Source organism: Panthera leo, chromosome A1 (assembly GCF_018350215.1).
Source record: "Panthera leo isolate Ple1 chromosome A1, P.leo_Ple1_pat1.1, whole genome shotgun sequence".
NCBI classification, from domain to species: domain Eukaryota; kingdom Metazoa; phylum Chordata; class Mammalia; order Carnivora; family Felidae; genus Panthera; species Panthera leo.
This window is the reverse complement of record NC_056679.1, coordinates 52351498-52378542: the sequence shown is the minus strand read 5'-3', so window position 1 is coordinate 52378542 and position 27045 is coordinate 52351498. Positions and strand designations below refer to the sequence as shown.

The following is a 27045-nucleotide window of genomic DNA, read 5'->3' as shown; positions in this document are numbered from 1 at the left end:
TAATCTGAATAGTGCTTGTCTTTGTATCATAACTTACGATATGAAGCCAGTATCTTTTCTGATGCCTTGACGAATTGCCATACTCCTAAGTTTGCATCAGCTCCCAACATTTTATCCTTAATGTTTTCAATGTCATGAAATATCTCCATATTGCCTTAATGTGAAGTTTTTTTTACCAGCCTGTCACTTCCTCTAGACATCTTTATTCTTTTCATCACAACTACTTCTCTTATTTATGTCAATAAGTTTGCCGTTCCCAAGTTCCTCTGGCATTGCTAGGGTCTCTCAAATAGTGACAGTTTCAACATTTCTGTGGTCAGATCTTCAGTAACTACATTTACAAATGGATCCAGTTTTACTTCTAGCATTGATCACTTTACATTTCTTTGGTCCACCGTTTTTGTTGGCCAGTTCTGTCTTTTGATTATTCATCCTTGTAAAATGTATGTGGCAGCACTACATGTTTTACTGTCTGTCTGTGAACTGAATAACAGATGCAGACTGACCAATCACTTTCAGACTTTGAAAGAAGTGACCTGATTGGTCACTGATGCACATCTGTTATTTATGTAGTGTTTTGTGAACTGAAAAGCGAGTAGTGAGATTTTTATTTTATGCAGTTTCATGCAGTTAGTCACAGCTGATATAATGTGGTAAGTGTGAACCACATTGTTAAGTGACTGGGGTTACTTAACTGTGGCAACTGAAATTTACGCATATAAGAACCATGTACAGCAAGGATATCTATGCTGGAAAACTGTCACGTAGGCCAGATTATAAAAGCTGATCCAGATCCAAAGATTGCTTTCACTTTCTTTTACAGTTACTACCTCAGCGAGCAAGTAAGGGAAAGATGTGAAATCAGATACATGGGAGGCAGGTAGATTCACCTCCCTGGTGTCACCCTGTGTCCTGAAGATGTTTCTGAAGTTTAGTGGTCTCAGCAACCCACTGGGCTTGATGCATTTATCCCTTTTGTGGGGATGCCATTGAGAACTAGAGACACAAAGTTAATTGCTCAAGTTTTCACAAATAGTTAATGGCAGCATAGCACTAGAGGTTAGGTCTTTTGGTACTTTGAGCACATCTTACTACTCCTGTGTGATGGGCTATGAGAAAATGCGGACTGAGGAACTTTTCATTGTTAAAGACGCTCTACTCTATAATACCTCAGAGGTCAAACCAATAGGACTTTCATCTCTCTTACTGCTAATAGGGACAGGAACAATCTTGCACCTCTGTAGCTTTTTGGACAAGGAGCCCTAATCCAGAATGTATATATCAGTTAACATTGCAAGCTGAAAAATCCTTTAAGCTTCTCCTAGATTCTAGCAGAACATACTTCTGGTATATCAGTTGCAGCTCCCACACTGCTTTACGAGGTTTTCTCTGACATAATGAAGCCTTTGGCCATCACTGCTACTTTGAAAATCAAAGCCTTTTGGTCTCTAATGGAATGTTTATAAAAATACTCCATTTTGAAATTTGCTCAGGAAAAGGAAGTATGGTAAATGATGTTAGAATTCCCTCTGGCTTGCCTTGGCATTGATTCATTTAATGTTATGTACTCTGGAAATATCTGGAATTAGTGTGAATCAGAGTATTAAAACCCAAAGTTAAATAAGCCATTATCTTCATTGTCTTCTTTTATGGAATTATCGCATCAGATATGCAGTCCTAATTGTTATTTCTATATGACTTGATTAATTTCTCTTTGCCAAATTTAATATAGATACCTTTGTGAGCTAAAAATTCCTAATAACTATGTCAAAGTCTTATGTTTCCATTCTTTTGCTAAGGTTGAAGTGCACGTTTTTTTTTTTTGTTTTTGTTTTTGGAAGGAGCAGTATAAGATGGCAAACCTGTAGTAAAAAACAAAATAAAAAACCCACAAAACTGTACTGTGTATATGTTGTCCTCTGTTGCTTTCTTTGGTGTCAGTGAAAAAAAAAAAAAAAGAAAAACAGTCCAAAGTATGAAACATTCAATTTAGTAATATAACAACTCATAATACTTACATGTAATAGAGGCCCATGGACCCTTCAGCCCATCCTGTCCTGCGGTGTTGGCTCTGTCTTGCTGTGTCAGGCATTGATGCATCTTAAAGTAAGAAAATAACATTTATTCAAGAAGTATTTAATGAGGACTACCGTATACCAGGAGTTGTTCTAGGGGACTAGCAGTAAACATAAGATGGCCAAACTCCCTGCTTTCCTGGAGCTTATACTTTAATTGGAGAGAGAGAGAGACAAAAACAAATTACATTGATTGATTAATTAATTGATCAGTTCCATGGCTTTCACTGTACATTTCTGTTAGTTTGCCCACCAGTACAAGCCTCTTATTAGCATGGTAAAAAGGTCTGATCACTCAGAGTATTATAGACTTGTAAAGTATTGAAATGGAACTTTGGGGAATTGAGGGCAGTGACCTTTTAGAAAACCGCCAGCTCCATCAGTGACTTCTGCTTGCTTGTCCCTGTCATATGTGCTCCATTGCTGGCCTTTGTTGTTGGTTCTCATGGCACTTCAGCTTTCTCTCTGAAGTAACACAATACATGGTTAGGGCTGTCCTTTTGACTTCAACTCAGAACCATTTATTAACTTGCTTCTTTTCAAAACATAATTTAAAAATAAACAGGGGCAAATGTAGCGTCTTAAAGTGACATTATATTTGAAATTCCAGGCTGAAACCTAGAATAAGAAACTATAAATATTTTGGGAAATATTTCTTATTTGTCACTTGTCTTTCCTTAGGTAAGCCTCTGAGTTCCCAAGGACATCCTTTGGTAATAGCTGACTTACTATCTAGTAACATTATTCGATTTTAAATCATTTGATTTTTTTCATTTGAGTTTACCTTTATTGTAAAAATTGCACTTAAGAAAAAAATTTTTGATAAGCTAATTTTAAGGCTGTCACTTTTGCCGTTCGCATTAAAAAAACATGATACACAATTTTTCCATTTAAAAATATGTGGGTTATTTGATTATGCCACAGTGGTTACAGTCAAGAACTCACTAACATTTTTGCTGATGTCCTTAAGATCTTTGTTCACTCTTTAAAATTCTCTCACAGAAACTACAGCTCTTTCAACTATAGCATTTACAAACCAAACATTTGTCTCTAACAAAGAAAGAAAAACTACTAGCATTCATTTAACCAGATATTCATAGTAGTAAACTTTGTCTTTAAAATAGGGAGGCTTATTATTGTATTTGGTTTTGTTTTTGTTATACCTGTGGTTTTTGCTTTGTTTTTTAGAAGGGAGTGTGCTCTTTCCGGGAGTTCAGTTAGTTGCAATGAGTAGATCAATATTCAGTACCGTGTCTTTTAAGGCCCTTTCTAACTCTGAGATTTTATGAATCTATATTTACCTTTGCCCCACTTTTTTTTTTTTCAACGTTTTTTATTTATTTTTGGGACAGAGAGAGACAGAGCATGAACGGGGGAGGGGCAGAGAGAGAGGGAGACACAGAATCGGAAACAGGCTCCAGGCTCCGAGCCATCAGCCCAGAGCCTGACGCGGGGCTCAAACTCACGGACCGCGAGATCGTGACCTGGCTGAAGTCGGACGCTTAACCGACTGCGCCACCCAGGCGCCCCACCCAATTTTTACTCTTAGTGACCAGCGAGAGCAGGGATTGTGTCGGAGTGAACTACAGCATGAATTGGGCTGTATGTAGGAGAAGGTGTTGGGCATTGAGTGAGAGGCATACAACATGTAGTGGTTGACTCTAAAAGGTAGTTGCTGTGGATTTCCTCTCCTTTATGTTTTTTTTTTTTTTTAATATCTAGTACATTTTCTTACTTGTAATACTTTTATAATTAGGGGGAAAAGGAAGAAAAAGATAAACCCATAGGTAGAAACAATTTTTAGAAGTTACCTTGTTGGGGCACCTGGGTGGCTCAGTTGGTTAAATGTCTGACTGGATTTTGGCTCAGGTTATGACCTCACAGTTCGTGGATTCAAGCCCCCACATAGGGCTCTGTGCTAACAGCCTGGAGCCTGCTTGGGATTCTCTCTCCCTCTCTCTCTGGCCTTCCCTAACTTGCTCGCATGCAGATGCACTCTCTGTCGCTCACTCAAAATAAGTAAGTAAACTGAAAAGAAGAAGAAGAAGAAGAAGAAGAAGAAGAAGAAGAAGAAGAAGAAGTTGTTACCTTCTCAAATACTTCCCTCCAGACAATCCGTGAATTCTTCAAGACGGATCAATATTTAAGTCATGAAAAAGATGATTAAAAGGAGGCTTTTTAAAAACTTCTGTGGCAAGAAATATTTTTCATGGGGTTAGAATGTAAGGCTTACGTTTATTGGCTTGTAAGAAGCAGTTTTCTTGAAAGATGGAATTTTCTTTGGTGTTCAGATGGAATTTAAGGTAGGCATTTTATATCCATTGGAGCTGGGACAGTCTTATTGATCTTTGTATCCCCCACTCTGGATAATACCATGAGCCTATACTAGGTGCTCAGAAGCGTTTTCTGAGCTGAACCCAGTACCCATTCTTAAGGGAATAATGAAAACAAGATAATGCTGAGTAAAAGAAGTGAATTTTTGATGTGTTCTTTTTCATTTACTCTCCAAAATGTTCCTTTCCAGGAAATGTAAAAATGTTTTTATGCGTAATATATTGGAACCACAGGTACTGCCTTTGTATTTCAAAGTTGGAAGAAATGAGATTGATGTCCCACACAGTTGTAAAATGCCAAAAATAAGTAGAAATGAAATGAATTAAAGCCCAGTGTTCAGAAGGCCAAGTAAAAGCTTCAGATCAAGGGTGGCTATAATTGAAAGGGTCCAAATAAGTATTTAAAACCACCCCTGCTGGGACTGCTAAGATTTCTGAATTTCAAATTGGCATTTTATGTTTGACAAGGTGACATTGTACAAGAAATGTATTGTAAAACACTGCTGTACGATAGGAAAATGATTGAATGTAAATATTTCAAGATGTGGACCACTGTTCAAATGTTATCATAAATCTTTGCCATTGTTTTAGGGGATAACCCTGCATGCATATATGAGCTGAATTGATAGAGCTAGCTCTTGGAAGGGAAGTCAGCAGTGAAGTTTCTGCCTCTCTGCCATTACTAGTCTTATTTGACCACAAAAGTATCCTACGAGATCTTTGCCAGTATTATCATATGCATATTATTACATACAGTGCAGAAACTCTTTGTTGAAGATACTACATCTGTCTGGTATTGCTTTTGAACTGTTCCATCGACTGGTCTGAAAGGTCACTGGTATGTGAGATTAGAATGGGCTGACATAGTTTGCACCCTTAACTTTGAAAAAGAAAGAAAAAAGCTTGAACTGTAAAGTTAACTATCCTTCCATTCCTTGCAGGTTTGGAAGGTTTACAGTAGCTGCTCTTCAGTCCAAAGTAGAACAGCATGAACGTGAAACCAATCGCCTCAAGAAAGCCCTGGAACGAAGTGATAAATATATAGAGGAACTAGAATCTCAGATTGCACAGCTAAAAAATTCAAGCGAAGAGAAGGAAGCTATAAATTCCATTTGCCAGAGAGCACTTTCTACAGATGGCAAGGGGAGCCTAGGCGGTGAGGAGGATATGGCATCAAAGAATCAAGGTGATGGTGCCAGAAAGCAGCTTGGCTCATCCACCTCAAGTTCTCACCTGCCAAAGCCTTCCAGCAGTTCTGCCAGGCAGGAAAGCACCAGCAAAACAGAACCAAATTGTTCTAAGAACAAAGACCTATATCAGAAACGGGTGGAAATAATGTTAGATGTGACAGATACAAGTATGGATACTTACTTGGAAAGAGAATGGGGTAATAAGCCAAGTGATTGTATACCCTACAAAGATGAAGAACTTTATGATCTTCCAGCTCCTTGTACTCCTCTGTCCCTTAGTTGCCTTCAGCTCAGTACTCCAGAAAACAGAGAGAGCTCTGTGGTCAAAGCAGTGGGTTCCAAAAAGCACTCAAACCATCTCAGAAAGTTGGTGTTTGATGATTTTTGTGATTCTTCGAATGTTTGTACTAAAGACTCATCAGAAGATGATAGAAGTGAAAATGAAAAGAAATCAGAATGTTTTACTTCCTTAAAGACAGGGTTTTGGGATTGTTGTTCCACGAGCTATGCCCAGAGCTTGGATTTTGAAAGCTCAGAGGGAAACACAATAGCAAATTCTGTTGGAGAAATTTCTTTAAAATTAAGTGAGAAATCAGGCTCATGCATATCCAAGAGGTTGAATTCTATTCGCTGTTTTGAAATGAATCGGACAAGAACATCCAGTGAAGCATCAATGGACGCAGCTTACCTTGACAAAATATCTGAGTTGGATTCAATGATGTCGGAGTCAGACAACAGCAAGAGCCCTTGTAATAACGGTTTTAAGTCAGTAGATTTGGATGGGTTATCAAAGTCCTCTCAAGGCAGTGAATTTCTTGAGGAACCAGATAAGTTGGATGAAAGAACTAAGCCAAACCTTTCCAAAGGTTCTCTAACTACTGATCAGTTAGAAAATGGAAATGAATGGAAACCCACTTCTTTTTTTCTCCTCTCTCCATCTGACCAAGAAATGAATGAAGATTTTTCACTCCATACCAGTTCTAACCCAGGAACTAATGAAATCAAACCACCGAGCTGTTTGTTTCAGACTGAGTTTTCCCAGGGTGTTTTGTTAAGCAGTTCACACCGGCTATTTGAAGATCAGAGGTTTGGATCATCTTTGTTTAAGATGACCTCAGAGATGCATGGTCTTCATAACCACCTTCAGTCTCCTTGGTCTACTTCTTTTGTGCCTGAAAAGAGGAATAAAAATATCAATCAGTCAACGAAAAGAAAAATCCAGAGCAGTCTTTCCAATGCCAGCCCATCAAAAGCAACGAAAAGTTGACTCATTAGAAAGGTGTCATTTGTGTTTTCGTCCTGAGAGGAATATAAGTTTTTAAAGTTACTTTTTCCCTCATAAAAGTTCTGTACAATTTTGAATTGATAATCTGTAGTCAAGTGTCAAGTCAGAATGGTGAATTAGCCTGTACCCAGAATACTTTTAAAGAATTTGTCCTTTTTCATTTTCATTTGGGGATCTTTTTAATCAGAAGAGGTAGGGAGAGGGTTTCTTTTAATGAATATTGTATGTATCTGGTTTGGGTGTATTTTGTTTTCTTGAGTCTTGATTTAGCTGTTAGATACAGTGGCCTGTAAATGAGCCTCAGTTGTCTTCAGAACGTGGATTTCTTAAATAAAACTTTTCATATTGTCTACACACTGCTTATAAGACACTTGAGTTTCTTTAAAGCTTTCCTTGGGTGGAAGTTATTTTGCCTGCCCCTTTTTATTTATGTTTAGTGATGGCCCAACTTTTAGGCAAGGCCATGGTGGAAAAATAGCACTCTAAGCTTAGTCCAGTATTCATTTGCTTTTTTTTTTTTTCAGGTTTTATGTATGTTTGCATTTTTAACATTGTGTTTTGTCCAGTTTTTGTGAAAGCATTTTGCTAGTATGAAAGAATACATTTTGTATATGAAAATATTTGTTTTATATCGGGTAGCTTTCATTTGCTCATCTCTTTGTGTGCGTCGAAAATCAGAAATTGAGCCTACTTTGGAAAGAAGGCACAGAACGGTTGGGTTTGGAGGATCCTAAACATGGTAGCTTTATTGTTCCAGATACACAGGTGCGGAACTGCCCTTTGCCAAGTTCTTGATCCACTTTTATCCTGGTGGAGCTTTTTTTGGAGTGATCAAGTTCTTGTTTGCATGTTACTATTCTTTGTGGAAACTCTGTATGCATGGTAGCATTCTTGCTTGCACTGTTTTCCTTAAGAAAAAAAAGTTTTAGTTGGCTAATAGAATATCTTTTATGTAGGATAAAAATTTTTTTTCATGAAGAATGTTAAGGAGATGAGAATAGGTGAGCTAAGCACAATTTTTAATTTGGGCTCCGAAAAAGTATATTCTAAACATGTTTGGTATGCCTATATAGGCCTTTCAAAATGGTTTGTATGCTAATGACTTGTTTATCTAATGTGCACTGAACATTTTACATTAATACTGTACTGTTTTACATTAATACTGCATGCTTTTCTATGTGAATTGAATAAAGGATGTCATAAGCACTGTAATCCTTGATGGTGTCTCAGATATTGAATTAGCCTATAAAGACCAGTAAAACTTGTAATTTTTAATTGGTCATGATAATATAGGGGTTGACAAACTATGGAGCATGGACCAAATCTGGCCTATACCTGTTTTTTGTGGAAGGAAGTTCTGTGAACTATGAAAATGGTTTTTGCGCTTTTTGATGGTCTTTGAAAATCCAAAATACTTCCTAATACAGAAAAATGATATAAAATTCAAATTTCAGTGTTTCTAAATAAAGTCTTTATTAGAACATAGCTACACTCATTTGTTTACGTAATATCTGTAACTGCTTTTGCATTGCAGTGGCAGAGTTGAATAGTTGCCGCTGAGACCGTATGGCCCACAAAGCCTAAAATATTTACTGTTTGGCCTTTTACAGAAGAATTTGCTGACCCCTGTTATAATAGATTCTAAGGATTCAATAAAACCATAAAAGTATAACAAATCAGTTTTATGATTTGAAGAATCATGCCCTCCACTTTTGGAAATAATAAGGGCCAAAAAGAAAAGCTAATGTAAAGCATCATTTTTATTTTATCATGTATGTTTTCCAATAAGTATTTGTGTGGTATTTTTTCTTTTGATATGTTAATGATACTCTTAGAGATATTAATAGTTTAGGTGTCTTTGACAATGTGGTAAATATATTTGAAATTTCACTAAATATAAAAACCTACAATTTTTCTCAGTAATCACAGAGTAAACTTGGGGGTAAGCCTCACTCTAATTCTGTCTGTAACTCTTTTTTACTATGAATGTGTCAGTTTTTAATTCATTAATCCAGTATAAACTGACAGTGTGCCATGGCAATCCAGAATGTGTAACCTGATTTACTAATGCCTAATCAGGGTTAGTGTCTATATTGGACCAGAGTATTTCCCAGCTGCTTCAGAAACCTTGCTCCATCCTTCCTAAAACAATATTTCATGTATTAAATTAAACCTATGACTTTTTCAGTTGAAGGTAATAACCTCCAGGATTTTATTTTTTTAATGTTTTTTTTTTTTGAGAGAGAGAGGGAGAGAGAATGAGGGGAGGGGGAGGGTGGAGAAAGAGGGAGACAGAGGATCTGAAGCAGGCTTTGAGCTCTGTCAGCACAGAGCCCAATGTGGGGCTCAGACTCACAAACCACAAGATCATGACCTGAGCTGAAGTCAGAAACTTAACCAACTGGGCGACTCAGCCACCCCTGCAGGATTTTATTTTAATCACATATTCTCATTTGTACTCTTTTACCATAATCTGATATATCATAATAAGTACAGTGGTTTTGTATTTTCAAGTACATCTATTATATGCACACTGTAAACACAAAACAAAAACTTCTATTGAAAGCAAGTACTTTGCTAAATTTTATTTCCTAATAATCCTCTTTTCAAACTCTGTGAGTCAAGAACTCTTATCCCCACCTTACAAATAAGTGAATTGAAGATTAGTGATTACATGGCTGGAATGGGACAGAACCATGTCTTAGAGCTGGGCCTCTGACTCCAGACCTTGTACTCTTCCTCCCCCATGCATGAGAGTTCGCAATTGTAGGCCAAAGGATGAATGGAATTGAAATTTCCACGGATTCTTTTTAAAGTACTACTTTAGAAGTATTAGCATGTTTCTTTTCAAGTAGCATTTAATTCCTGCCAGTGTTCCAGGGTCTAACTCCACTACTAAGGTAGAAGCTCAAGGATGGGAGTTGTGTGCCACTTTTAAGTGTAGAAAGATTCACATTAACTCTGACATGTAGCCTCTCCCTACTGAGAGGCGATGTTAGAAAAAGATGCACTCTTGATAAGAGAAGCAGACACAGTTCATGTCTATAAAAACAGCATCTTTTGATTGCTCACCTAAAATGTAATGGCTAAGGAAATGTGACATGATGCTAGATTTTGTTCTGACATGACCTTTAGTGTTCATCTTTTAATTTTCAAAATCTTAATTCTATCCATAATGACTGTCTTTTTCCTGTTTTAATGGATCAGTTGAGACTAAAACTGAAAATGGGAGACTTTAAGATTTATAGTCCCTTAAATTTCAAATGTACTTTGTATTTCTATAATCTCTTTTGTATCTACATTTGGTTCAAAACTAAAGGTACCACTGAACAAGGGAAGAACTTTGGTCTTACACCCTAAGATGTTTCAGAAACTTGTTTCTAATACTTGAATGGTTTTCAGTTATTCAAAGTGTAATACATACACTAGATTTTGTACCTGTGAATGACACTTGTAGAACATCAAACTGAGATAACAGTTTAACTTTTATGGAATGTGGCTTATTAGATTAAAAGTATTTCCCAAAGCCTCATAAGGTCTTTCATTCCTATTTGTGCGAGTCCTACAACACTGTCTTTGCCTGTGATGATGTAACCCTACCCTTTTAATAATACTTGGCAGAGAGAAAACCTTTTAAGCAATGATCTCAGAGTGCATAGTGAACATTTATTGCCTAATTCTCGGAACCCCACTCTGAGCGAGGAAACATCTATTAAGATGCAGATTTCTTTTAAGAAGAACCCTTCTGGAGCTCAAGCTAGGGTGATCTTCAGTTTTATGTGACAGATGCAGCCTAGAAATACCTTGAAGTTCCACTTCATGAAACGGTAGATTTTTAGGCTTGCTGTGTCTTATCAGGGAGCAGACCCCCCTCTAAGAAATGGTCCTTGGATCAACCAACTGTGGAGAAAGAAGTGTGTGCCTTGTGTGACACTTGTAATTTGGGGGTGTAAAGATCCAGTTCCCAAGGGCAATAATTTAGGCATGTAAATGAGACTTTCTATGAGGACAGGAGCTAGTTGTGTCCCTTTTTGATTCTAATAACGTGGTGAGTAGAAAAAGTCGGTGTTGGGGGTAGGTTGGAGCAGGGAGGAAATCAGGCATCTTACCGGAAGTGCTGTTAGCTTTGGGTCTTTAAGGATGAATAAGAGCTCGGTGCGGAAAAGAATGTCCCTTGCTCGTCCGCTATCCTTGAAGGAGCACCTGTTTAGCAGACGTCTCAGAAGAGATGCTGAAGGACCCATTCTCTGATGTCAAGGCTCCTGATTGAGAAAGGTTTCTAGATTGCTCCAGCCTGAGCTTGCAAGTTTGGCTTTGCTCCGCCTCCTCTTTCCAAGCGTCTCCTGAGGCTCTAAGCTCGCCCTCGCCGCCAGGGCCGGCGGCCTGATGGCGAGACAGTGACTCCCTGGGCGCTGGAAGGCTCAGGAGGTGGCAGGGCTGGCCCATCATCTGTCCATTAAGCCGAGGCTTTGCGCTTCGAGGGCCGGAAGGCGCGACCTCGCTTCACTCACAGGGTCATCTTCGTGCTGAAGGTGGGGAGGTGAGGTCTAGCCCGCCAGCCTCGGCTCTGAGCCCCCTTTCCTCTCTCTGATTCCAAGGAACCCAACCTTCCGGGATTTCCGCAGCCAGTGCTGCTCTTCCCCCAACCCCCGGCCCCCCAGTGCCCCGGGGGGGACCCACCCGCCCAGGCCCCTCGGGCCGGAATATCCCGCGCTCTCGAGAGCGCTGTCAGCTGGTCCCGCCCAGACCCCACCCGAAGAAACGACTTGCTTTGAGGTTTCCTTTCATTTTATTACCACTCCCGAAACCTGGCGATTAAGACGCGAAACCAACAAAGAGTTTTCTTTCCACCTTAACCTTGCACACAATCCTTTAACAAATTAATTAATCCTAATGAATTAACACTTCATTTATTTAAACGCGCTACAGTCCATGAATTAAATTTTCATGCAGTGATTAAAGGCTGTTAAAATATGCATGATTTCGTTAAAATTTTATAATAAATCAGGGCAATGTGTTACATGACAAGGCAACTATTTCCCAGTCCCTCGCAAGGGGCTTTGATTTGTGCGGGCGGCGAGGAGGAGGGGCGGCTGGCGGCGGCGCCGGCGAGCGCTGGAGCCCGGCGACAGGACCCAACTCCGCACTTCTGGCGCTTGGACTCGCGGCTTCGCGCTTTCCTCGGCGGCTCCCGGCTCTCCTAGGGATCCTGCTCCAGCAGGCAGAGCTGAGCCTGCGGAGGGCGATGGGCGCCAGCCTCCGGGTCCCCGGAACCGCACTCGTGGAGGGCCGGGGGTCCTCTGCTGTCCACTTGCGCCAGCGGAGCTCCCTCCACCTGGGGCCTGCGTGCGTCCGAGTCGCAGCGGTGGGCAGGCGGCTGAGCAGAGGGAAGGCGACAGAATTTCCATCTCGTCGCATAGGGTCACTGGCGGGAGTGCCTGCTGTAGAGTTGGTTCGTTCGTTGTGGTTTTTAACCCGGGGACCTCGAACCCCTTCTCTGACCAGCGCGCTCTTCCAGTTTTGAAAGAGCCTGGGTGGGGCGGAGGCGACTTGCCTCCTCTTGGGATCTAGACCACATGGGCGCGTGGCCACGTTTAGTGATACAACATTGTTCACACGGACAGCGTAACTGGTTCTGGCAGCTAGCGGGCGGGGGAGGCCATGCCCCTGTTAGGATGGAGATGTAGTTGTCCGGCCTCACCCGCAGATCTTTCAAGGTAGGTTGGTTTTAAGTCCACAGAGAGATTAAGATTAAGGTGGAGCTGATGGATGGATAGATAGATACAGAGAAACACAGATAATCTCCACGTGTAACGCCAAGAGTGATAGTGACCGGCAGTGATCTTTACTGGGAGCGCATCATCTCGGGGTGGGGTGGTCGACATCCAGGAAAATGTTCCCAACGGAAGTTGCACTTGAATTAAACGGCCAGAAGAAAGAAAACAGTAGGTTTTCGACCGGCTCCCTCAAGAACCTTCTCCTCAGGTCCCATCTGGAATCCGGTCTGAACGCGGGGCGGGATCCTTACGGGAGATCACCGTGGGCCTCAATAAGTCACCCCCTTCAGCTTTGGGGGTAAGACAAGCAGCCCAGGGTGCAGGCCGGGCGCGGGCCGGGCGCGAAAGGGAGGACAGGGCCTTCAGGAAATCTCTGAGCTCCCGCCAGCAAGGACGTGACTCTGAACTCGCTGCTGGGGCAGAGCTGGGCCCTGGAGCTGGCAGAGAGGGTAGGGCCACCGCCAAGCGCCGGCCCCGGTGGGTGCTGCGGCCTTGCGGTCTGCGTGGAGGAGGTCTGAGGACGCCGGCAGGACCCGCGAGGATCCCGGGCCCCTGCCAGCAGGAGAGACGCGACCGGCGTGCGCGAGGGAAGCGCTGAGAGGCAGCCCAGGCTTGGCCCGGGAAGACGGCCAGGAGAGGAAGCGAAAGTACAGTCACCAGCAGCTCCTCCATTCTACCCTTCAGACAGAAAGTGTCGGCGCAAGAGGGTGCAGGGCCCACCCAAGTGCAGCTCCTCTTCGGAGAACCGACCCCCGCCCCTACTCTGGGCCTGCTCCTCCCCTGCCTGCCCCTTCACACTGCTTAAAAACAACCCAAGCGGCCTCTGCAACCGGCCAGCTTTGGGCTCTGGGGGCTTTCTCTGCGCGCAGAGTGCTGACTGCGCTGTGCAATGTGCCTAGTTTCAAAACTGGGCAAGTGCCCGCGGGAAACGTGGCTCCCCGAATCTGGCAGGAGCAGAGCTCCTGCTCCAGGCGCCAGAACCCGAGGTGGCCGTCCTGCAGGTAGCGCCAGATCTCTGGGTTCACGCTAGAACCCGGGGCCCGATCCTCTCCTCCCTATACACACACAACCTCCACGCACTTAAGTAGACATTCTTCAGGGCCAAAACCCTGTCCCTGAATCCGAACAAATAACTCGGGTCCAATCCCATAGGTGTGTGTATGCGTGCAGGTAGTGGCTGCGGAGTCCAGTGCTAATTTTCCCTGTACCCCTTTGGAAGGAGAAAGGTAGCCCCAGCGGGCAGCAGCTGTCAGGCGTTCTCTCCAGAGCTGGAGAGGTGGGTGGGTGGGTGCGTGGGTGTCCAAGGCTAGGAGAGTTCACTCCCAGCAGTGCTGGCCCTCACTCCAACCAAGGAATCTCTGCTCTCTGAGCTGGGGGGGGGGGGGGGGGGGGGGGGAGGAAGGAGCTGCCAAAGGAGATGTGAAGTGGGGCCTGCCAAAGGAGGAGGAGAAAATTAATTAATGAGGGAAAGAAATGTGTCTCTGATCCAGATGATAGACTCCCTATCCCTGGGGGCGGAAATTCCTTGGAAATCAATAGCTGTGCATTCATTATCCCCCTCTTGATAAAATGCAAAGCTATGAGCTAGGGGGAGGGGAGAATCTGTGGTGGTCATTAAACAAGGAGAAGGAAGGTGGGGGGAATCTTTCCAGGAATCTATGCCAAGGCTCAGACCCCATGTGGGCATCATTAGCACAGGCAGGGGCCAGCTAGTTACTGAGCTTGCCAATCCAGGAAAACAAAGCAGTAACATATTGGTGAGCCCCAGTCCACCACCCTTTTCTTTCAGCCTTGGGGTAAGTAGAGAAGGACCAAGGAACTGCCTGCAGACCTGCCACTATGCCCCATTCTCTAGCCTGGAGCTGAGGCCTGGCAGGGATGTGGCAAGATAAGTATCCCAGCATCATCTCCCAACTTGTCCCATATTTCTGTACAACGCCCTCTCGTTGTACCTGTCACACCTATACCACAAACACCTCTTCACCTAGGGCTGCCCCACTCTCCTAGACTGCCACCTCCTGGAGGGCAGATACCCATATTTTATACCTCATTTTCTCTCCAGTGTCTTGCCCTGGCCCCGACTGGTGATTACCAAGCATTTGAGGAAGGAAAGGAAAGTAGAAAGTAAATGAGGGAGAGATGAAATTATTGAACTCCAAAAAAAGAACAAGCTGCTATCCAGATTTACAGCTCTGTGTGGGGACAACACACCCCTCTGGCCCAGTCTTCATCTCCTTTTTAGGAGGAGAGCAGACCCTTCAGTGATCTTCCTCTAGCTCTCCCCCCACCCCATTAACCTTGGCTTGTTGAATTCTCTGGCTTTTACTCCTGCCCCTCCATCTGCCTTCTCTTCCTTCCCAGACACACATATTATTTCATGGGGCGTTTTTACTCTGTGACAAACACCTTGCTAAGTACCATGGTGGACACAGATGTGCCCTAAATGGGCTTCCAGTCCATTGGTTGGGGGCTGGATTGGGAATTGAACCTATAGCCCTCCTATTTCTAACCCCAGGAAAAGCTGAGATAATCTGGGCAGAGGTCTGGCCCCACCCCTAGGTGTTGTCTTAAGAAAGGTGTCCAAAGAAATGTGAACTAGGAGATGGGTGGGGGGTGGGAGCGGTGAACTTCTGATCTCCGTCAGGGGGTCTCCCCGCTGGATTTCCTGGTGCCCTCCCAGGGTGGTAGTGTGAGCAGAGATGAGCTTCCGGTACTCAGGGCCTGGCCTCGCTCTCTGGAGGTCCACTCAGCCCTAACCTGCGCTGTTTGAAATCCTGTCTCCTGTGCACGCTTCAGGGTCCCTAAAGGCCAGCGTTTCCCTGGGGGGCAGACAGGATCTAGGCGCTCGCCCTCTGTGGGACCCTTCCTTCCCCTAGTGAGAGAGCTCGGGGAACCGCTGCGAGGGGTGTCAAGAAGGATTAGGTTAAGCCTGGACACCCGGGGCGGCGACTACCTTAGGACTCACTCGCTCTCTCCAGCGAAGTCCTGCTCCTCTCCATTCCCTGCAGAGATAAAGTTGCATTTAGCACTCCCCAGGGACTACGTAATGGATGGAAACGCGGCTCCTCGCACCGGCAAGTGAACATCTTTCTTACTCCCCTCTCTGGCTGCAAAGGGGGTGGAGGGTAGAAGAAAAGAATAGAAAGAAAGAAAAAACCATGGTGACGCCTGTGGGCTCTTCTTGGAATTTGAGTATTGAGTGCTAATATATGATAAATACGGACGCGTTTATTGGAAGAAAAGATCCACGCGAACTCAAATTAAGGTTTATAGAAGTAAGATCGGTTCTGCGGTAGAAATACAGACCTCTTTGATGTGAGAAGGACCAGAAAGATTATTTATCTGATCTCTGCCTCCCATAAGTAGCCTCTTGCCGCTCTCCAGCTCTCTTGCCACAGATGTGATAGCATCTGGGCTGTTATTATCACCCGGGGCAAGTGCTGTATCCCTGGGGACTCGGCACCTGAACTGTGGTTCTCACGGGAGGCCCTTGATCTGCCTGCCACACAAGGGCCATATAACAGGTTGGCTAATTGATTCATTCTTCTTAGGTTTTGATTTCACAATAAGAGCATACATAAAAAATAAAGTCCGGATCAGAGCTTAGGTTTCTTTCTTTCAAGTTGGTTTGAATTAATATTTTAATCACATTTTCCTATAAACTGGCTTGATCCTATCTCCTATTGGAAAAGAGAAAACACGCGCGCACACACACACACACACACACACACACACACACACACGGAGGGAGGGAGAGAGAGAGGCAGAGATAAGAGGCAAAGAAGCCAAAACGATGGAAGGGAAAAGAAAGTTCTCTTTTCAACATCTTATTCTTTTTTCTCTAAAGCAATTTCCTTTTCTGGAGTTTCCAGCATAAAGTGTGTGTGTGTGTGTGTGTGTGTGTGTACACGCTGAGGAGAGGAAAGGATCCCAACAACACCCTGTTAACTATTTTTCCTTTTGATTACTAGAAGCCTCAGATCACCCGGAGCTCGTTTGAAATGTGGGTTTGTACACGGTTAAAGGAGACAAACAATAAGAGAAATGCACAATTTCATTTCAACAGCGGTTCCCTGGTAGAACGCACACGCTCCTTGTGGCTCCTAAGTGGCTGTCACTGTCGGTGCCTGACACAGTTATATTCACAACAACAACAACAACAACAAAGTATGCGGAGGAAATTAAATTATATGGAAATCAATAGCGTCTGACTGCTTCAAACAAATGTCTGTCACCGCGATTATCCTCCAGGAACCTATTTATAAACCTTGAAAGAAACGGGTTCTTGCAGCAAAAGACAGCATCTTCTGCATTTCTGTGTTGTTATTTATACTGTATACAGAGGAATGCGCGGGCATAATTTAACATACAAATATCCAGCTGTATACATTATATAACAGCTTGTTAGACATCCCGGAGTGGAGGTGTGCCTAAGTAATGCGCATATATTCAGGGCTTGCGGTGGGGATGGGGGAGAGTTTGAGAGAGGGAAAACACCACCGGGCTTGTGAGCATCTTGTCTTTCTCCCCCTAAAAGGTGCGTACCCTCAGACAATAGCTAGCCCTTTTGATCTTTCCAGAGCCGCGGTGGGAAAGGTGAGGCGTGCAAGTGCGCATGCCCGGGTAGCTACAGGTGCATCACCTGCGCTGTCCTTGCTGGTGGTCACTATAAGAGCGGCTCCCAAACGCCTGTCGCGGCCGGGAGAGCGCGCGCGCGCGCGCAGACGCACGGCGCCGCGGAGAGAGAGAGCGCGCGCCAGACAGACAGAGACAGCTGATGCCTGTCAGCGCTGCGGGGCCCGGAGCTCTCGCGAGAGCTCCCCGAACCGGCCGCGAGAAGTGGGGCTCAGGTGTAAGAGGAGTGCATCCCGTCGGCGCGCGGGGCTAGAGCTGTAGGAGAAGTGGGATCGCGAGGCCGGTGCGCGGCGCTCTGCACGGTCAAAGGGAGCGCCGGGCGGCAGCGGCGGCAGCAGAGGAGCAGCAGCAGCCCCCGGCGCGGCCGCCGCCTCCGCGCCGCCAGCCGCCGCGGCTGCAGCCTCCGAAGGGAGGCCGGGGGAGCCGGCGTGCGCACTTTCCGGCAGACTTTCGGAGTGTTTGTGGATTTACATGCCAAGCCATCAAGATGATGTCTATGAACAGCAAGCAGCCTCACTTTGCCATGCATCCCACCCTCCCTGAGCACAAGTACCCGTCGCTGCACTCCAGCTCTGAGGCCATCCGGCGGGCCTGCCTACCCACGCCGCCGGTAAGCGCCCCACGCCCGCGGCCCCGGCCCGCGCGCCTGCCCCCTCCCCGTCTCCGAGACACTGCATGTCGGGTGCTGGTGTGCGCACAGGTCCAGGTGCGGGGATTTGCGGGCAGGGATTTTTAGAGGAATCCCGCTGCGAGGGACGTTTTGTCCAGTGGCGCTTAATGTCGTGTTCCCGTCGCCTCTGCCTCTGTGTCGGGCGCCTGCTATCAGAGTGGGGAGCGCCGGGGCCGTGACTCTCGACTTCCCTCCACTTTCTCTGTTAATTTCACGCCTCGGAAAGGCGGTCTCTGTGCGTGTTCGGGTGCGTGACACGGGTCCCCAGCTGCGAGTTACATCTCCATTTCTTCTTCTTTTCCCCCTCCTTTTTGGTCTCCCACGCCGGTTCCCGGAATGTGTTCTTGTGTTCCCCTCTCCCCTGCATCTGTCCCCCTCCCCACACATACGTCCCTACTCATCTATCCCCCCTGTCTCGTCCCCAATGTGCCCCCCATTCCGTCTTTCCTGTTCTCCACTATCCCCACCCCCGTTATTGTTATTTTGGTTGCTTTGTGTTTGGTTTGCCCTTTGCTTGTGCTTTCCGGCTTGTGTGTGGTTTTGTTTTGCGTTTCTGCTTTTTTTGTTGTTGTTTTGTTTTTGTTTTGTGTGTGCGTGTGTGTTTTGTTTTGGTTTGGTTTGTGTCGCCTGCAGCTGCAGAGCAACCTCTTCGCCAGCCTAGACGAAACGCTGCTGGCGCGGGCAGAGGCGCTGGCGGCCGTGGACATCGCCGTGTCCCAGGGCAAGAGCCACCCATTCAAGCCAGACGCCACGTACCACACGATGAACAGCGTGCCATGCACGTCCACGTCCACCGTGCCGCTGGCGCACCACCACCACCACCACCACCACCACCAGGCGCTCGAGCCTGGCGACCTGCTGGACCATATTTCGTCGCCCTCGCTCGCGCTCATGGCCGGCGCGGGTGGTGCGGGCGCGGCGGGCGGCGGCGGCGGCGCCCACGATGGCCCGGGGGGCGGCGGCGGCCCGGGGGGCGGCGGCGGCCCAGGCGGCGGCGGCCCCGGGGGCGGCGGCGGCGGCGGTGGCCCGGGGGGTGGCGGCGGCGGCCCGGGCGGCGGGCTGCTCGGCGGCTCGGCGCACCCGCATCCGCACATGCACGGCCTAGGCCACCTGTCGCACCCGGCGGCGGCGGCCGCCATGAACATGCCGTCGGGTCTGCCGCACCCCGGGCTGGTGGCGGCGGCGGCGCACCACGGCGCGGCGGCGGCGGCGGCGGCGGCGGCGGCCGGGCAGGTGGCGGCGGCGTCGGCGGCAGCGGCCGTGGTGGGCGCGGCGGGCCTGGCGTCCATCTGCGACTCGGACACGGACCCGCGCGAGCTCGAGGCGTTCGCCGAGCGCTTCAAGCAGAGGCGCATCAAGCTGGGCGTGACGCAGGCCGACGTGGGCTCGGCGCTGGCCAACCTCAAGATCCCGGGCGTGGGCTCGCTCAGCCAGAGCACCATCTGCAGGTTCGAGTCGCTCACGCTCTCGCACAACAACATGATCGCGCTCAAGCCCATCCTGCAGGCGTGGCTCGAGGAGGCCGAGGGCGCGCAGCGCGAGAAAATGAACAAGCCCGAGCTCTTCAACGGCGGCGAGAAGAAGCGCAAGCGGACTTCCATCGCAGCGCCGGAGAAGCGCTCCCTCGAGGCCTACTTCGCCGTACAACCCCGGCCCTCCTCCGAGAAGATCGCCGCCATCGCCGAGAAACTGGACCTCAAAAAGAACGTGGTGCGGGTGTGGTTTTGCAACCAGAGACAGAAGCAGAAGCGGATGAAATTCTCCGCCACTTACTGAGGGGGTGGGAGGGGCGGGGCGGGGCAGAGCGGGGAGCTGAAGGGGCTTTTCGGGAGCTTTCTTTGGGCCTGCTTCCCCCTAGACTTGGAGTGTCCGTTATCCTGCTTGCATTTGGGGAGTCCCTCCTCGAGCACTCTCTTCCACCCTCTCTGTGCTCCCTCTGCCCCTGATCCTCCACAGCAAAGAGGACTGGGTGCTGGGTGTGGACACCCAAGAGCCAGGTGGGGGAAAAAGAGGGACCTTTTGGGTGAGCGGGGAGTTGAGGGGAAGGAAAGCGGAGACTGGAGGAGGGGTTTTGAGGAGCAGGTTGGTTCTGGGGGTTGGGGTGGGGGGAGAGTGGGGAAGAGTAGGGAAATGGACTGTTTTTGACCAGAGACACTTGTCAAAATTTCCTGGGGACCAAGGAACTACGTACAAAAACAAACCTACCAACCACCAAAAAACAAAACAAAAAAACCTAGACAAATAAAGACAAACTAAAACAAAACAGAACAAAAGCAAAGAAAAAATGCTTTAGTAACTTAAATCTGGGGAACCGTATTCTGCAGCTTCATTACCCCCTAAGGAAGAGAAAAAAGAGCACCACCATTATTACCACCAACCCCAACCCTACATACATGAACTGAGTTAAAAACCGAAAACCAAACGAACCAGAGGGTGAAATTCTGGGTAGCGAAGCTAGTTGTTCTGTCTCAGTGTTTACTTTTTCCCTCCAAGTGTCACTTCCACCCCATCCCTGTCCTCTTTTGATTTATTTTTCTGGCTTCCAATGAGAATCCAATAGCTGCTCTCCATTTGCTGGAAAGTGAGTGGGAGCACAGGTGAAAGGGGGAGGGTGGCTGTTCAGGGGTCCCAAGTTTTCTGGTGACCTGGCCTCTACTGTGGCCTGGTCACTGTCATGTGGGGACGGTCAGGGAGAGAGAGACACACACAGTCTTTGAGCTGACTAAAAGGCAGAATTTAGGGGCCCCGAAGTATTTTATTCTAGTGAAGTAAAACCATTTTAGCAAGGTTTTTCTCTTTTCATGTTTGCTTTTGTATCTAAGATCTGGAAAACATTATTTCAAAATAAGCTTCCTCCCCTCCCTGCCCCCCCCCCATGGACCGTGCGTCCCCCTTCATTTATTTTTTAGTGTGGTTTATTTTAAACTACCTGCTGATTCCCCCTCCCCCCCATTGATTCAGTTAGACTGATGGGGTGGAAGACACTAGGAGAGATACTCTGTCCCATTTTCTCCCCAGAACAAGACCCGTCTTGCTCTTCTAGGTACCCTTTCTTTCTCTTTTAGAGAACATGAAATTGTTGAAATCCGAGAAGTTTCTGCTTTCAATTGGAGCAGGACTTGGCTGGGAGAAAAATCAACTAAATCCCAGAAGAGAGGAAGACAGGTTTAAAGCCCTCCATTTGTTTCAAAGGGGTCTGCATGTTGGGGTGGAAAGCAGAACAACTGTGTTTCATTATTATTATTATTATTATTACTATTATTATTATTCAAAAGTAATTTATTGCTGGGGATAAATGTTGGGTAGCAAGAACTTTAATTTGCACTATCAGTCTCCCAAATAGAAAATCATGTATAGTATTTCATAGTAATAATCAAGATACTTTATGAACTGGATTAAAAAAAAAAGAGAAAGACAGTTGAAGGTGGTTAGGTAAAATGCGTGCTTGGTGCACAAGATACTCTTTCGATCTCATGTGGAGATGGTTTATTACCATCCTTTAATAAGAACTAAAAAATTAAAAACCGGACAAATGAGAAAAGGAAAACTCTGCCATTTAACAAGACTGAAATCATGCATGATCTGAAAGGTGCAGAAAGAAACACAATTAGGTCTCACTCTGGTTAGGTATTATTTATTTAATTACGTTGTATATCATTGTTTGCAGCGCAAACATTCTATGCATTTGAAACTGAGCACTAAACTGGGCTAGCTTTCTGATAGACCGTTTTGTGGATAGTGTGATTTCACAGTCTACTGCCTGTTTTCACCGAAAACACAACATTCTTGTCATATTCTTGTATTTAGAGGAAGAGGGGAAAAAAAGAAGATTACTGTAAATATTTTCTTTAATGCACACACTCACACAGTGGTTACAAACTGCCAGTGTTAATCCTGAAATGTCTCACGGATTGATCTACCTGTCCATGTTATGTCTGCTGAGCTTTCTCCTTGGTTATGTCTTTGCTCTATTACCTTTCCCCCCCTCCCCACTTCTATTAGAACCATTTCTGTGCGCCAAAATACAACAGGGGGATGTGTCCCAGTATGCTTACAAATAAAACATAACTGAAAGAAGAGCAGTTTTATGATTTGGGTGCATTTTTGTTTATACTGGGCCAAATCCTGGTAGAGCCGGTCAGAAAACAAGACTCAATTCAACCACAAATACAGGGGAGGATATTGAAAGGGGGATAAAAAGTGAGGAAGGGGTGAGAATGATGTATTTTTCTGCTGAATCAGAATTCACTTTCAGATAACTCATGTGAAAAGCGGTGCTCTGAATAAAATGAATTCTATATTAGTTGCCTGTGTTTATCAATTTTTTTTTTGAACTGCAGAAACTCTTAAACCACAGCCCTCACTTCAGAGTGCTGGGAGGTAATAAATAACCAGGTACCCCCCCCCCCCAAATTAAATTGAGGTTCAGGGAAAGAGGCATTTGAAGGTTTGTGTATGTTATCCTAGCCTATAAACATTTCTTAAAAAGTAAATGACTTTCCTTTGGAAGTTAATAAATATTAAAAAAAAAATCATCCACTGATCTGCCCAGCCACCATGTCAAATGCTTCTGTTCGTTTGGAACATTTAGTGTGCCACCTACTGCTCCAGAAAGACCAGAGATACTTTATTTCCTGGTGACCCAAGACTAAATCAGATGCCAAATGTACAAAGTTTCTTAATAGCTGGGATTATATCTTCTGACATCATCCTAGTTTAGCCAAATCTTTTTAATTTCACCGGCAAATCTGTGAAACAAAACACTTGATGTTCAAAACAGAATAGTACCTTTAAAAAGCTGTGATTTTAAACAGTTGTTAATGTTTAAAAAAAGCACTAGAGGTATTTTTAAAAATAGATCTCTTCCATCAAAATTGATTTGTTTCTGTTGTTGACTTGAAGTGTCATCAAAGTTTTTAATAAAATGCATTTGTAAAAAAAGAAGCAAACAAACCATTATTTTATAGGAAAGTATGACCGGATTTCATTGTTGGAGAACCAGGAATGAACAAATGAAAAGATTTAACAAAGGCTGTTTTTTTTTTTTTTTTAAATCTGCTCCAAACAGGAATGTTGCAGGCAAATACATTTGTATTATATAATGATGACCAATGTATGTAATAAGAACTTAAACATTTGTTTTGTATTAAGTAAAATCCTTACCAAATAAAAAGACAATATTACGTTAATAAAACATAACGAAAACACATGCTTTGCAGAGTTTCCTATTTTATGTAGTAGGAAACTGTGCAAAACAAGAAATGCTTTGCTATCTGGTGAGTGAATCTGTGTATTGCGGGAAGGAATAATAAGACTATTCTATGACACCTTTGTCAATTTATGAAGAAGCAAGCAAACGTCCTCCTTAAGCAAGTGCAAAGGCTGGTCACTCAGCGGTAGCTGTCCTTTCAAAGTTTTCTGGTTGTGAAGAAAAACTCCACTCTAAGCAGATTCTGAAACCAGATGGTGAGTGGAAATAGTAAAATGTGTGGTTCCCATACATTAAAAAAATAATCTTAAAGTAAGTTGGAGACAGTGGGGGACTTGTGCTCCGTTTATATTTCAGCTTCTCAGGAAATCCAGGCGGTAGAAGAGTAGAAAGGGCAAAAGAAAAGCAAGCATGAAATGCACCTGCCAACGTTTATGTCATCCATTCATTTTAAATTTCTTCTTTTCCCCAGCCCTAGCTCAGGGTCCTGCTCTTCTATAGTTCTAAGAAATGATGTCCTCAAGACACATCAACTAACTTCTGAATAGATTGTTTAATGCGTGTTCTGAAATTGCTCTCAACTTCGATTACACTCTCATAAATAAACCGTAGGCACCCACTGCCATGACTGTATCGATTTTTACGTTCTTGTGATATTAAGACTACTTCGGTCCCGTTACCACACGTAGCCACGCCAAGAGAAACCAGGGCGCCCTAGCCCCAGGACTCACCAGGCCAGCTCGCGCCCACTGCCCTCTGCCCTGTCGCCCGGGCCCCTCGCGTCAACCCTGCATGAAGCATCCCTGCTCCATCTTTAACAGGGATGAGCTTTCATAGTCGAGTCCTTGAAGTTGGAATTGCGAGTTCTGACTCTGGCTAAAAAGCAGTGTTCCCCACCCCATTCGAGCTGCCTTGGTGGCCAGCGGGATGATACGGGTGACGACCACATCTATTATCTGGTACGGTTCTGCTTATCGGTGTTACTCGCGCCTGGGTCTTAGCCCCACGATGAGAGAGCCACGTAGAGCTCGCCAGCGGTTTCAAAGGAGACCGCAAGCTTAATTGATTTTTTAAAAAATAACAGCCGAATTCTAATTCTCGCGGGGAGCCTCTTTTCCACCTGCGCGATAAGCCTTGTCGCAATAATTACGTTATTTAATATTTGATCAAACCTTCGCGCCACCGCGGCTGGCGGCGCCGGGCCGGCTCACGCCCTCTGGGGCGGCAGTCGAGCGGCGCTGCCGGAGCCGGGCCGGGAACGTGCGGCGGGGGCGCGCGACCGCCCCGCTCCGGTTGCCTTGCCCTTTGAATAATTCATGGCTTGAGAGTTCTGGAAATTAATAAAATGAATGATAACAAGAAGCTAATTAAAACTTTCATAATTGTTGTCAAGTCAGCTTGATGGGAGACGGGCAGCCCTCCCTCTCCCTCGGCCCGAATCTGGAGGATCTGTAGGGCTGGGCTCCGGCGGGGAAGGGCCTCGAAACTGGAGCGGACAAGCGCTCCTTGGACTCAGGGAGTTATTTCGGCGTCCCCCTCGTGGGGCTGCTCCCTCCCCTCCAGCTGCCGCGGTCCGCAGCTCACTTGTCATCCGGGGTAGACTTCGGACTTCCGAGCGGGCGGATTGGCGGGTGCCGTTTCAAACCACAGGCAGAGCTGATTGGGTCATAATTTGCAGCCAGGAGAGACCCGCCCTCCCCCGACCCGTGTAGGGTTCTCCCTCCGCCACGGAAACACCCGCCCACCCGGGGCCGTCCGCGCGGGGAATCCCAGCGCCCCAAGCGTGTGAGCCTCCAACAAGCGACCGCAGGGCGCCGGGTCTGCACCTTCCCACCGCTTGCCGGGAGACTCGCGGCCTGGAAGCTTCCAGCCACCCGAGGCCGCAGTTTCTCTCGGACGGCGGGACAGCCACTGGCGGGCAGGCCCAGGCAGGGACTTGGCCTGGCCGCAAAACGCCCCGACCCACCAGCGGTCCAAGGCCCAGTCGCCCCGCGCGCCTGCGCAGCGGTGGCAGGTGGCGCGCGGGGCGCGGACCGCGGAGAGAGCGCGGGGCGGACGCGGCGCGCACGGTGTGCGCTGGGAGCGCGCCGAGCTCGCACATGCGCGCTGCGTACTCTAGTTCCTGTCGCGAGCTGAGCTGGAGTTCCGCAGCTGGTAATTAGGCGCTCTCGGGTCCTCTCCCGCCATGTAAGTGCCTTTGAAGATGTCCCGAGAGAAAAGGGAAGGGACTAGTGTCTTACCGAGGTTAAAAATACTTTCCTCCCCACAGTTTGCCTAAGTCAACTGGACGCCTTAAAACACCAAGAAACTTCCAAAACTGGTTTACATTTAAATAATAATTGGGAGGAGTAAGACCTTAGATTTTGGTTGTTGTTGTTAAGGTGCACACCATCAAAGCCCTGTTACGGATTTGAGTTTATTAGGCAACGATTTGTACCCAGGGTGCGAGGAAGCCCGGCCACTCTGCTTCCGTCCGGGAGAATTCAGTAGAATCCTGGATCGCAAAACGGAGGTTGAAAAATCTCGGTCCAAGAGAAGCTGGCAAAGCACAAATTCGTGCGTCCAGCGTCCTGCCCCTGCAAAAAGCGCCCAGTCCCCTTCCCAGCCCCAAGCCGGAATGCCCCGGAGGTCGCTTCTCTCTGATTTACAAAGGCAAGAGGATTGGAAGACCAGAAGGGAAACTAAGGATGCTAAGAGAGAGCTAGGACAGAGAAGTGGCAAATGGAAGGAGGGAGGAGGAAGACAGACAGACTGCCCGCATTGGTTAGGTAAAATGAATTACAAACAAAAGTTTGGTAACTCTGACTCCTGGTTTTAGTGCAGCGTAACGTACACAAACTTTTGTAGGCACGGATCAGAATTAAACAAAGTGTTGACGATTTCCAGCCGAGGAAATACACTTTCACCAGTCTCTTCCCACCCTGTACCCCCTCCGCCCCCGCCAAGTGTTGACAATAAACATTTAATGAAGGCAGGGACCTGGCTGTCTCCAGTCAGTGTCAGAATACTTTAAGCAGACCATTAGCAAGGCTTCTTCCACTTCAAACATTGCGCGCTACACTCTAACGGTATATTTAAAACAAAACAAAACAAAGTGTGAGACAAATAATATGCCTATACGGATATTTTAAGCGGTCTGCAGTAGTTCTGATACCCCCGTACCGATTAACAGAAACCAACTCATTGTAGATTACTCGTGCTTAAAAAATGTTAAATACAGTTAATGCAATATTAATCGCCCTTTGGTGATATAAAATGCAATATTTTCAGACAGCTATCGAGCTTTTCTAGAGGAAGAGCTGATGAAAAGAGTCACAGCTGAATAGTGGAGAGAAAAAGCCCGGTATTTATTGCTTTTGTTTGGCTTTTGGCTACAGAGACAGGAACCTTCTAATGGGGTAAGGACATTTATTTTATCTGCAATCTATTGCTGCGAGAGCAGGGGCGGCAGATGGGGCTGGTGCGATATTCACAGTGTAATTTAGAGCAAATCCTAATAACTAATAATGATTTATGTTAATTTTGATCATTTATGCGACTTTACGAAAGCGTTGTCATGAACGAAAGAGAAAGAAAGAGAAGCAGAATGTAACAAGGGGCTCTGAGGCTGAGATTGGACCTCAACTATCTTGCTTAAAATACGTTTTATGAGTTAGCAATGGAAATGCAGGCATTTTAAAAAGCAGGTAGGACCTATTTAACTTGGGCAGAGAGTTATCTCCCGGGGGCGTGCATTTCCTCTGAAAATGTACCTAAATGAGAGGAAATGAAACGCCTTTGAGCGAGAGTCTCTTTCTTCCCAGTTTTAAAGAAAACAGATATGTTTCGATTGTTTCATTTGCTTATGTTCAACTAAAGGAGTGTGTGTGTG

The 27045-nt window shown here is 46.0% G+C and overlaps 2 protein-coding genes across 2 annotated transcripts in view; both read left to right on the top strand.

The window, feature by feature from the left end:
* The window catches only part of OBI1 (ORC ubiquitin ligase 1), a 41561-nt gene extending 32942 nt beyond the window's left edge, over positions 1–8619 (top strand). The window contains exon 6 of the mRNA XM_042928525.1: positions 5350–8619. Coding sequence (XP_042784459.1) covers positions 5350–6865 — 1516 coding nt within the window. The 3' untranslated portion in view covers positions 6866–8619. The remainder of the gene's footprint in view (positions 1–5349) is intronic.
* Positions 8620–17782: 9163 nt separating this feature from the next.
* On the top strand, positions 17783–19741 carry POU4F1 (POU class 4 homeobox 1). The gene is made up of 2 exons (XM_042904213.1): positions 17783–17905; positions 18599–19741. The coding sequence occupies exons 1-2, from the start codon at positions 17783–17785 to the stop codon at positions 19739–19741; spliced, it is 1266 nt and encodes a 421-aa protein (XP_042760147.1).
* Positions 19742–27045: the final 7304 nt, after the last annotated feature.

Excerpts from the sequence above, each read along its gene's own strand:
- POU4F1 (XM_042904213.1), top strand. The coding sequence starts at position 17,783 with ATGATGTCTATGAACAGCAAGCAGCCTCACTTTGCCATGCATCCCACC. Across the intron at positions 17,906-18,598 it reads CCTGCCTACCCACGCCGCCG|CTGCAGAGCAACCTCTTCGC; the intron begins GTAAGCGCCCCA and ends TGTCGCCTGCAG.